The 12,754-nt window shown below is 44.0% G+C and overlaps 2 protein-coding genes across 2 annotated transcripts; both read right to left on the reverse strand.

Annotated features, from left to right (window-relative positions):
• Positions 1 to 1,910: 1,910 nt before the first annotated feature.
• mipb (major intrinsic protein of lens fiber b) lies at positions 1,911 to 4,401 on the reverse strand. Its single transcript, XM_012834993.3, has 4 exons — positions 4,042 to 4,401; positions 3,440 to 3,604; positions 3,147 to 3,227; positions 1,911 to 2,853 (listed from the first exon to the last, which is right to left on the reverse strand). The coding sequence occupies exons 1-4, from the start codon at positions 4,399 to 4,401 to the stop codon at positions 2,668 to 2,670; spliced, it is 792 nt and encodes a 263-aa protein (XP_012690447.1). The 3' UTR covers positions 1,911 to 2,667.
• Positions 4,402 to 8,162: 3,761 nt separating this feature from the next.
• On the reverse strand, positions 8,163 to 11,318 carry LOC105906783 (aquaporin-4). Its single transcript, XM_012834977.2, has 6 exons — positions 11,304 to 11,318; positions 10,317 to 10,511; positions 9,653 to 9,814; positions 9,180 to 9,344; positions 8,803 to 8,883; positions 8,163 to 8,453 (listed from the first exon to the last, which is right to left on the reverse strand). Exons 1-6 carry the CDS (start codon positions 11,316 to 11,318, stop codon positions 8,238 to 8,240), a joined length of 834 nt encoding a protein of 277 aa, XP_012690431.1. The 3' UTR covers positions 8,163 to 8,237.
• Positions 11,319 to 12,754: the final 1,436 nt, after the last annotated feature.

Below are 12,754 nucleotides of genomic sequence, written 5' to 3' on the forward strand. Positions count from 1 at the left end.
CCCCCGATCCACCCCTAGCTAATATTGACACGCACGCAACATCCATTCTATCTCGCCGGTAACAAAGTCTGGCACAACTGAATCATCATAGATAGTTAAACGGGTCTGTTTACTCTCTCAAAATCCAAACATACATATGTAAACACACACATGCATTCATACATACACAAACACACACGTACAAACGCACAAACGGAGCATTGTGGGGCCCAAAGTAACATACTTCCTGGATAGGTAAATCACTTCCTCTTTGACCGACTTTTTAAAATAGCTTTCCTCATATCACAGAGTAAGTAAAGACAGAAAACCTGCCATTTTGAGTGCACCGAAACATGCAGCCTGCAATGACCCAATAGAAAGCACACCTCTCCATTCAAGCGTAAAGCATTTTACAAAAAATGGGACTTTTTCTTAATTAATAAATCAAAAATAATCTCATTGTACTAATTAATTACTTTTAGAATACTCCAAATGAACCATAACATTTACTGGGCTCGTGTGTCATACATGTTTTTGGTGTCAAAGCTACTTTTCTTGGTACGTTCTGCCATCTAGTGGTATTGTGTAAAGCATGCATGTTCGTGTCAGCGAGTTTTGGAGCAATAGGCCATTTACAAGTAAGTTTGTGCAGATTTTTTAGGATCATTGACTAGCACTCTCCTTCACCAAAAACTGTGAATATCACACCGTGCACATTTCAAATTGCTAATTTTACATGTGCTTTCCAGTATTTGTCTTTTGCACATAAGGCAGTACTGACGATGATAGAAGTGATATTCAATTCAATTGATGATAATAGAGTGTACTCTCTATCGAGTGTACTGAACCAAATAATGTAATTGAAGACAGGTTTCGCAGTATTGAGAACAGATTTACATATTTTAGGCCAAGTCTAAGCCTACTTACTTTCCTGTTCAAATGCTTAAATATATTTAATTCCAAATGCTATGGCGTTCATTTTCACTCTTTTCTCTTTTCATTTAACAGCTGCTGTTATATTGTTGACTTTTCCAGCACTCCATGAGCACTTTATTATCCAGTGATTAGCAAATACCATGACATTATTTAGCTAGTTATTTATTTAAGTGCTGTTATCTCACTCTCTCTCTCTCTCTCTCTGTCTTTCTCCCTCTTTTGTTTGTGTTAATACTTTGAAAGTAAATTACCAACTTTAAAAACACTCATCTATTCTGAAATAGGATAAAGTGTTTTTATTTTAAATGTAGATATGAAATGTCATCTAGGATTGCAGCACTAATGTACAAACCAAAACAGCAGTCTGAATATAAGTCATACTGACATGCTTTACACATGGTACAACTACTCGAACAAAAAAAAGTCTAAATGTTCTGTGTCCTGTTATTCTGTTTATTTTGCATTCAAATATGAAGAATGTTTGTTTTGAAACCCAGCCAGGGTCTGAACTACTGCAGAGTGTCAGACCACACTGCCTTGTCTGGCAGTGAAATGTCACAAAAAAGACCGGGAGGCAACATTGTATGATGGGTCGTGTTTTTTTTTTTTTTGGTACAGAAACGCAGATCGGATGATTTGTATACAAAGTGAAAGTCAACTTAATATCATAGCAAATAATACAGTTTGGGGGAGGTGAAACAAGTGTCATAAAAATAAATAAGAAAATGAACATCTGCATGATACAAACACATGCTTGCTTGTAATGATAAAAACCCAAAATAAAAAGCTGCTGTGAACATTCGCACACGCACGCACACACACATGTGCGCACGCTCACACACACAAACACCCACAACACATACATACTGTACATACACACTCTCACCCTCCCAAACACACTCACACAAACACTCTTACACACCCACTCGCACTTGCTCGCACCCTCTTGCACACACACACTCACAATAACACTCACACCCACCCACCCACACACACACACACACACACACACACACAAATAAAATGAAAATGAATGGAAGAATAAAACCCTGGTTAACTCTAGTATCATACATCCACATCTCGTATTGTAGAAAACAAAAAATGGAAAAAATGAGATCATAATCAGATGAAAAAAATGAAAAAGCATGCCCAAGTTCACTGTTCTAGCTCACCCCTGTCATGAGTGTAGAATCTGAGTGCTGCCCCCTCCACAGACCCCCAATACCACCCCTACCCCACCCCCCACCTTACAACCACCCACACCCATCCTCTTTCCTTATGATGGCCTACCCAGCACACAACAGCCTACCCTCAGACCCACTTCCGTAATGGAGGGGTATAGGAATTCTGCCCCAGGTTTATTGCGCCCCCCTGTGTGATCTCTGCAGGAGCACAGTCCTGGAGGCTAGGCTGCACCTGTGTGCTTGCATGCGTGCCTGTGTTAGTCTGCGTATTAGTTGGTCTGCCCCTCAGACTGAGGGGGTGTCTGACTGTGTGTTAGTTGGTTCGGAGGTTTGGTTGCCTATCACAGTGCATGCCTGTCCCTGTGTAGCAGTGTTAGGATTAGTTCATTAGTTTAGAGTCTCGTTGTATGAGCATGTGCAACTTAGTGTAAGTGTGTGTATGTTTTTATGTGTGTTTATGACAGGGGGGTGGAAGGGCAGGTGTTGGTCTTTGGTGGGGGGGAAGTGTTCCGGCAGGTTGGAGGAGGGGAGGCTGAGCCTGGCTCTGCTCCCCCAGCTGTGTGCAGGTTTATAGGGCTTGGGTCTTGAGCTCGATGGGCTCCCCGCGGGTTTCCTGCTGGTTCTCTTCCTCTGGGGACCGGCTGCCCTTCAGAGTGGCTAGCCTCTCAGACAGGCCACGCATGCGGGGGAACAGCATGAAGTCGTACACGATGGCACCCATCGCCGCGCCAATCATGGGCCCAACCCAATACACCTGCAGAAGGAGGACACCACATCACAATAAAACAAGAGCAGGAAAAATAACAGTCATATAGAAAAAAATAAAATATATCAAATTATTCTTTATGCTAGCCAACTGAAATTGATCAAATAAAAAAAATAAAAAGCATTTGATCAACTTTGAGAGTAGTTGATTAACTTAATTTAAAACAGGAATAAGCAAGATTTTGCCTTGTTCTTTTATTTACATTTACATTTAGTAATTTAGCAGACGCTTTAGTCCAAAGCGACGTACAAGGGATTATCATGGATTCTGTTTTGTCTTACCCAGTGGTTGACGAAATTCCTCATCAGGACAGCGGGAGCAAAAGACCTGGCCGGATTCATACCAGCTCCAGTGTAGTACATCTGATACAAACAATGCAAACCATAGTTAATGCTGAAAATAAATACAGTCATCATTCCTCTATAACACTAAACATGACAACTTCAGACTTCAGTACAGGGACAAAATATATTCTGTTTAACTGCAAAAGATATCACCATAGTCCTGCTCACTGAATAGCAGTGTGCGTGGATGGAAGTGTATGTCTGTCTGTGTGTGTGAGTTGAACACTCACCCCCATGAGGTGGCCCAAGGTGACAGAGAAGCCAATGGCCAGGGCAGCGGAGCCCATGCGTCCGTTCCTCCTCTCATCGGTCACAGAAAAGATGCAGATCACCAGCTGCATGGTGAGGAATACCTCTACTGTGGTGCCCATGCCCAGGCTGATGCCAGGCTGAAGCTGTACAGGGGGAATGGGTGGGGGCACACACACAGACACACACACAGACACACACACAGACACACACACACACACACACACACACACACACACACAAACACACATACATACATACACCACAAAACACACACACACACATATACATACACAACAAAACACATACCAGACACAAACATGAGGCACACAGTGGTGAAGAAGATCGAGATGCACACGTTAGAGCAGTTCTATGTCTACCCCACAAATATGAAAATAAAAAAATCTTAACATCCAGCAAGTACACCAAGAAGGCATCTGTTACCAATAGGACTCTCTTAGAGTAGATAACTAAAGTGCGAAGACCTTTAATATCTATATCTAAAAAAAACAAAGTTGGTCTTACTTGAGGTGTAAAGTGTCAGTCAAAAGCATCATCACGGCTGTTTATTTTTTTAACTTACCGTATTGAGTGCCATAGTGCCCCTCATGTTAGTGGGCGTGACTCCGTAGAGCACGGCAGCGCCAGCCATAGCACCCAAGCACTGGGCGCAGATGTAGAAGACGGCACGGAACAGGGACATCTGGGAGCCCACCAGGTAGGCAAAGGTGACAGCTGGGTTGATGTGGCCGCCACTGATGTGGCCGATGGACTGGATGAGGGTGGCCGCGGCGAAGCCGAAGCAGAGCGCCGTGTGGAAGACGTGGTAGGGCCCGCTGGTCCAGCGCAGGGCCGCCCCCATGCCGAAGAACACGAAGAACATGGTGCCGAAGAACTCGGCGAACACCGCCCGCCAGAACATCATGGACCGGAACTCCCACATGTTTGCTGCTAATGAGGAATACCAGAGAATTACAGTTAATAATGGCCCCACAAAAACACACACACACACAAAACCAAAGAGTTTTTCTCTAGCAGGTTCTTAGAATCACAATGGAGCTCTAAAAGTAATACAACTGCTGATTTACTGATGAATTTAGTTTTCACTTACCTCACTTAGTTCCTCTCAAAGTCAAACAAAAAATGGAGACACTTGAGCAGGCACGAGAGGGAGAGAGAAAAGAGCGTCCGCTCTGGGGAAGAAAGAGGAGGGGAAAAAAATAACAGAAGAGTCTGTGTGGATGTCACCGTAGGCTGGGGTAACCCGTCACGCGTTCAGCCACCCACTGGCTGGCTCGCTCAACCCTGCTTGAGCACCACACCGCGACACCAGTGTCATAGAGACATAGGTGTGCCTGTGCACGTGTGTGTACGTAAGCGCGTATACGTGGGTGATGGTGTGTGTGTGTATATGTGTGTATGTGTGTGTGGGTGCGTGTGAGTGTGTGTCTGTGAGTTTTAGCTGGGTGTCTGAAGGGCCTCCTGTCAGGGGGACCCAAACATCAATGCTAAACGCTAGGCTACGAGGGTGGGGGGGCCTGCACTAATGGAAATACACGAATAAAGGGATGTGAAGCATATCCTACCGACGTGGCATTCAGCCTCTCTGACAGAGCGCTCAGGGGCCGCCGGGGGCATTTATAACACCCCCCAGGGGCCCCGCCATGACGCCATAATCCCCCCCTCTGGAGGCAGGGCCAGGGTAGGGGGGCAGGCCGGGGGTGTGGAGCGAGAGAAACCTCCCAAACCAAACAAACGTTTCCCCCTTGTTGCCCCCTGAACCACACACACAGGGCAGAAAAAAAGGGAGAGGGTGGAATCTCTAGATCATTTACATCAAATGAAAGATTTGACTGGATGTGTTAAATGATGTGTACAGTCACTGTGATGACCTTATTATGATGGCTCTTTTTCTGGATCCTTGATACAATTGTGTTTTGTTTGACAGTCATAGCGGTTGATGCTATGGTTCAGTTAATAATGGAATTGCTAGGTTCGACATTTACAGCTGGTCAGCCTTGAACTTGTTCTTACTGTGGACATTCCCAATGTATTCCCACACACCAGATCAGTTTTATCAAACACAGATATTGAATATGGATTGATTGATTGATTGATTGATTGATTGATTGATCGGTGGAGTGAGCAGAGACACACAGTATGGTGCATATCAGTGTCTCTTCACTCATGACTGACAGGCCTCTGGCCAATCACATCAGCAGTAGTGTGGCCTACATGATGGAAGCAATCACAGGTGTCATGGAGGGCTTCCTCTTCTACCGGAGGGGAAAAGCGCTGACATCGCCATGCTAACAACAACATGCTCACACACACAGCTCATATCTGAAACATATCAGCAAAGGCATCATGTCTGCATACACATACCCCCACACACGCATACACATACACAATACCATCCTCTTCACACATGCGTCATGGGGGGCCCCTACGGAAGAACGTTGAACTAACAGGCAGAGGAAACTGGGGTCAAAATGCCTAACAGGGTCAAACCTATTGTTCCACACTGACACCTAGTAGTACCTTAACAAACAATCATGAAAGACATGCACAGATCATGGGAAATACGCCTGATTTGAGAATGGTACTAACGGATCAAGATAAATGCGTTTTCAGGTTATTACGAATATTTTGAAAATGTGTCTTCAAGTCTCGAGGTGACATGGTGTGCAAAGTACCAAAATAAAATCAAACAAAATAAAGCTGAGGTGTGAGGTCTATCCTAGGTCTATCCTATTCTATCCTAAAGAGACAGAATGTTTAGCTTGAGAATGTTAGCCCCTTAGCCCCTGCATACTGCCACTCATACCTTCTTCAAAAGTATGCTCTGCCTGGTCAAGGTCAATAGACTCAGCTGTGCTGTTTACAGTTTTTTGTGCAGGTCACTAAAACATATTAACATTCAAGTTTAAGGTGTACATGCCCAATTATTTGTATTTGCCCTGACATTCACCTTTCAATTGTCAGCTATGCTACACTATCCCACCAGAGTCTACATGACAATACCCTAGACTCAACACAAAGCTATAACATAAGGATATTGATATTGACTCTCTGCTAAACATAGAGTGATGGTGATTTTTTTCATGATGGAATTGATTAGCCAGATGTTTGCATTGTGTTCAACTGAAGGGGGAGGGAAGGGGTGGTAGAGGCTAAAGCCCTGGAAAGCCCCATAGTTGGTGGTTGGGGGGTAGTTGAGGGGTGGGGGAATGCAAGGGAATCCATGGCCAGGCCAGTAGCTGGAGCACACGTTGAATGGAGAATGCTGAGCTCGCCAGTTTCTACTCCTATTCTACACGAACGGTGGGTAAAAAAAGACAGAGCACCTCACTCCACGCATACACACACGCACAAAACAAAATGCTGGCAGCACAAGGGAGCTGTCTGCCATTATTTGTGCGCATGATTGTGCATACATATGTGTGTGAGTGTGTTTGTGTATGTGTGTGTGTGTGTTTGTAAGACTGTCTATGGGAGAAGTTTCAGTGTGTGTCGGCATGCGTACATTTGCAAGTGAGAGAAATAGTATGTTTGCGCATACATGTGAATGCGCAGGCGTAAGGAAGACATTTTTGTAAATCTAAAACACAAAGATGTATAAAAGAGAGGAAATATGTACCACACATGTAGCCTATACAACTCCCCTTCAGAGGTCTGGTCTGTCAAAGCTGTAGGCATTCAAAAGATGAAAGACCACTGACAAAGCTGCATCGTCTATTTAAATGTGACTGTCTTTATTGTGTTGTCATTCCAGTATTCAAATATACAGGTGCAACATTGTATTTTCCTTTTAGTATTTAAATCTGAAGTGTAAACAATTATGTGTCAAACTATTTAAAACAGCGAGACACACGGTAGGTAACAATTAATTCACAGAGTTAATATTATGTAAAAATAATTAAAGCAATAATGAAATACTAGCACAGATTAAACCACGATAATAAACCTCGTCAGAATCACTGCTACATAAAGTGATCACAGATACACCACACACAGCAGACATATTTTAAAAGCCATGTTATCAGCCAGAATACCCACACGTCCCCCATGGGTTTCGATGGACCGAATAATACCAAATGTTTATTGATAAAGTATTGATCATTTGTGCAAAAGTCAAATTTTAAGTATAAAAAAACAACAACAGGAAATGCAACATTGTCCAAATAACAATAATAAACACACAGTGAGACACTGAGACACACATGAGAACCTGAAGAGCACACAATATGAAAATGAGGTGAAGCATTTGTCTATGACCCATTTGAATAAAAACGGATTTAGACAGTTGATCGTTAATTAGCTAAATCAGTTACTAGGCTAATTATCTCTCCATTGGGTCACTAAAGAGTCTTAATATTCCCCTGTTACAGTCACAATATATCTGAAGATAGGGGGTAGAAAACTCTTTTTGAACACTCTTTAATCATTTTTAACATTATTAATTTACTTATTACTTGCTGGATTTTCATTGACACTTTTCTATTCTACTCGTTTCATTTGAACCTTTTGTATCAAAATTGTGTAATCCCTTGGCGTCCACATATTTTGTACAATACAATACTGAATTGTAGAGTGTAAACAGTTTGCAGACACTGAAATATACAGTGCAATATACGCATACACATATTTGATTCTATGACATGTCATTCACACATACACACAGCTCTACCTCTCTCTCTCTCTCTCTCTCTCTCTCTCTCTGTCTCTCTCTCTTTCTCCATCCACGTGTCTCTCTCTGTCTCTCTCTCTCTGATGCCCTCAGCTGTGCTCAGACTTGTTGGCCTGCTTGGCCCTCATGGCCGTCTGAGTGATGGTGGAGAGCGAGGAGCGGGAGACGCTGGCCGTCTCTACCATCTCAATGTCCTTGCAGGTCAGACATGCCACCAGCTTCTGTCTGGATGCACTGGGAGCGAAGAAGAACTCATGGGACACGGCAGCCAGGATCGCACCTAACACTGGCCCAATCCAGTACACCTGCGGAGTGGAGGATGAACATTCAGACACTATGTGAGGAGCCACTAAGACAATGTGACATGTGCAGTAGCATGACGGTTTGGGTCAGTTAAGGACGTGACACAGCAGGTACTCTGTCTTCAGCAGGAAATGATTATTCATAGCAAACAAGTAGTACAATAAACAGCAAAACGTTTTTCCTGAATGCAAAGAAAAATTCAGTAACATTCAGTATGTGCTGTGTCTGATACAAGGTTATCAACACTTGTGCTGTATATTAGGCATGCCTCCATGAGTGGAATAACATGCATTAAAAGCACAGGACTCAGGACTGTGAAGTGACTCTAAAATTAGACATATGCAAACGTGCCCAGTGGTGCTCCCAGATCCCAGTGATGATGGCTGGGCCCAGAGTTCTGGCAGGATTCATACTGCCCCCAGAGAGACGACCCTGAGACACACACACACAGAGAGTGAGAGAAAGAGAGAGCGAGAGAGAGCGAGAGAGAGAGAGAGAGAGCGAGAGAGAGAGAGAGAGAGTGAAAAGCAGATGTTAACTATTTCACCAATATAAACTTATAAACAAAATAAACTGCTCAATTATTTAGAAATTAGAAATAAGTTTTCCTTAAAATCCTCATTGCAATCACAGGAGGTTTTTGGGAAGACTGTCTGAAGCAGCACCACACACAAACACAAATAAATTGCACACGTAGTATCTGAAGAGCATATCTGAACGGCTCTCACTGCTGTAAAGATCCCTGCGCTCAGTGAAAAGCCGATGGCCAGGTTCCCTGGTTCAGCCCCCTCCCGCCGCCGCTGTTCCTCCACAGAGAAGATGGTAAAGACCAGCTGGAAGGTGACCAGAAACTCCATCCCCAGAGCCTGGCCTGCATTCACCTCCATGGGGACCTGAGTATGGGGAAAAGAGGGTCAGAATGAAAACAAAGCAGTCATCTTTTTTGATCATTCAGTTATTTCTTCTTCCAGTTGTTAACCGGAAATCAACAAGATAGTTTGCCAGCGCCTAATCAGGCAGATGGCTTTACACATAAACAAAAGGACTACTATGATATATTTATGTGTCAGTGTCGTAATCAGTTTACTGTAAGGAGAAACCTTAACACAGAATAAGAGGATAACAATTGACCATGGCAAAACTGTGCCCAGCCTAAGCAGCATCAGCCCCCCTCCCCCTTAGTCCAGCCATGATGTCTGACCTTGTTGGCGAAGCTCTCTGCTGTGGAATTCAGAGGGAGGGCCAAGTAGAGGATCCCTGTGCCCAGAGTGGCTCCAAGGCACTGGGCCGCCACATACACCAACGCCCTCAGAGCGTCCAGACGCCGGGTGGCCAGGAAAGCCAGAGTCACCGCAGGGTTCACCTGAGCGGAGAGAGGACAGGATAGTACAAGACAAGGAGAGCGAGTTCATCGCACACAGGTTTTGACAGCCTGTCATTTGGACATAGTAGAAGATCACTGGAATCTAAATATCGTGTGTATGCCTTGCTTCTGGGTATTGATGTCATGATCTTTGCATGACTTGACTGCGAGGACTTTTATTCTGTGCAGCTCACTCTTTGCGAGGAGTAAACCTGACAAACTTTCCACACTGGGGATGATTTGGGCTAGCCGTTACTTTACTTCTGTAACCCTTATTTTTGTATGCATTTTGTCTTTCATATGAAGGTGCAGACTCTTTATATCACTATTTTGTACAAGGAAAAGGTTACAACTTTATTTTCTACACAGTCATATTTCTTTACTCTCATATAAGGACCACTGTTACACTTGCTCCTTTTCCTTCACACACACACACACACACACACAGGAAATTGATTGACATGAACTCCTATTTTGCCTGCAGGTCATATCTCCAGCTTACCTGAGCCCCACTGATTTCCCCAAAGCAGTGTCCCAGGCTCACGGCCACCATGCCCCCTGCCAGTGCAGGGTACAGAGGCCCACCAGCGCCGCCCTCCAGCCCTGGTATGGAGGAACCCAGCACTGCCGACACAAACACCAGCGTGCCCAGCAGCTCAGCAGCGGCGGCCCGCCAGAACTGACGACTCCGCAGCTCCTGAGGGGAGGTTAGCAGAGAGACAGAGCCTCAGTGGGTACTAGTACAGTTTCACATGATGGTGGGGACTCAAAACTGTACTTCCTTAAGGTGATTAGTGAACCGCAGCTAGAAGATAACTGGATGCACTTCACTACACACTACTCTTGACACACTAGTCTCCACACTGTAGGTCTCTCACTCTCATGCATGCAAAGACAAAAATAAAAGCACACATATCCACAGGTGTTTGTGTAAGTTTTTCCACTCAAATTGTTAATAATGTATTCAAGAATGTTAATTAAAAGACGTACCCGATAAATCAGAGTGGCTTATTATTTGGTGAAATTATTTCAAGAGCAGAGCAGAAGTAAACTAAAAACTATGAAACAAACATAATTTTCTGTCGACCAGGATACTCAAAATACAAGGCAATCTTCAGCATAATCTCACAATATGAAGACACAGACTCTGTAACACATCACAAAACTTCCACTGAATGGTCTTTCGCATTTTAAACCCATTAATATCTTTTATCCCTCAAAAGTAGGATGGCACAAGGGGAACGGTTGCATTCTTGCTTCACATTACCATCCACTATCATCGCAAGTGTAATATCAGCTAAAACCTGGAGGTGGTTTGAAATAAATCACATTTCATTTAAGCTCTTTCTCTCTCTCTCTACTCATCAATTACAAAACACACTCTTCCATGGATATATTCATACTCTTCCAAATGAATCTCTCCCGTCAAGATCCCTTCTGTACATTCTAGCAAGCGTTGATGCTTGGTTCTCAGTGATTCTGCCCTTACCTCCTTAAGTGTCATGTTGAGTGCGTCTTAGAGCGGAGGGCTGCCGTGTGGAGCTGGCCGTCCTTGTGTCTGTCTGAGGGCCAGGGGAGCGCTGGACTGGGCGCTTATCATGGGCGCGCTCATTCATTATTCCACTGAAGGAGCCTCCAGGAGGTCCTCCCAAAGTAAGAGAGCCTCCCTCCTCCACCTCTTCTCCGAACACACATCCCTGTTTTTAAGATACTACTTTTTCTTTCAGTGTGTTGGGTGTCTAAGTATTGTGGTGCTTTCTGTGTCAGAAGAGTAAACATTTAAAGAGTGTATGCCAGGTGATAATCTAAGCAGGTCGACTGATTGATACAATGCACGTGTCCTGTCCTCAGGATCCCTGTAAATGTATCTAGTACACCTGGCATTGAGTGTCGCTTAGTGAGATCACTTAGAAAAAAACTCAGACATGAAGAACACAAACTAACACTAAACATTTTTTTAAGTACATGAGTGCAGCAGTTCAGTAGCTGGAAGCCTGTGGGCTCAACCTTCACCTCAACATACAAGACATTTCGTTTGAAACAGTGACCAAAGCTGTCCCAATCTGAAACGAGTGAGACAGAGACAGCAGAAAGATCAGAAAGGGATGAAAGGCATTGAAGATACAGGGCCGAGGCAATGAGCAGAACCAGCCGCACAGAGCACAACCTTTGCCCAAAGTGATGATGAAAAATAAAAAAGTAAAAATAAATGCGCTGTGGCATGAAAAAGACGAGCAGTCCTGTCTGATCCCCCCGCTTCCACCAGCATCTCTGCGTTCCTTGTACTCTCTCTTCCCTTTCATCAGCCCACTTGTGTGCCGCTGCTCGCATTGCCATGGAGACTGCCTCTCTGGCGCAATGCTGTTGCCATGACACCTTTTGTGATGGTGCAATTTAGATGAAATAAACATCATGTTGGGAATGAGTGCATTCTCCATTACTCGGACCGAGTGTTTCTCTAAGACTGACCTGCGAAATATGCCCGAGTTCGGAAACGACATCAAGTATTGCAGGAGCAAATAATGACGTAATGACGTCAATGTGCTTTTAATGGACTCCAATCAGTTAAATAGAATTTCTGTTCAAAGTAAGATAGCATTCACAAGACTACGTTGATGAAGAAAAGCTTAGTGTGTTACTTTTATGTGTTTTAATTCTGTTTACCAAGTATCTAGGTTGAAACAGCTATCACAATGAAGTGAATGGTTTTCAGTGGTATTGCCAGGACATCACTGCAATTATCCACCTATTGAGATGGACAAAGGGATGTGAGAGGAGGGGGTCTCAGTTTAGAGGGTGAACGTAAAGGAGCCTCAGATCAAACAATATTATCGTAATGATCTCCACTGCATCACAGGAAAATGGAAATACACTGAAGTGTCTGCAAGAGTGTGTATGTGTGTGTGTGTGTGTGTGTGGAAACAGGTGAGCGGTGAAACA

Source organism: Clupea harengus, chromosome 4, assembly GCF_900700415.2.
Source record: "Clupea harengus chromosome 4, Ch_v2.0.2, whole genome shotgun sequence".
Lineage (NCBI taxonomy): Eukaryota > Metazoa > Chordata > Actinopteri > Clupeiformes > Clupeidae > Clupea > Clupea harengus.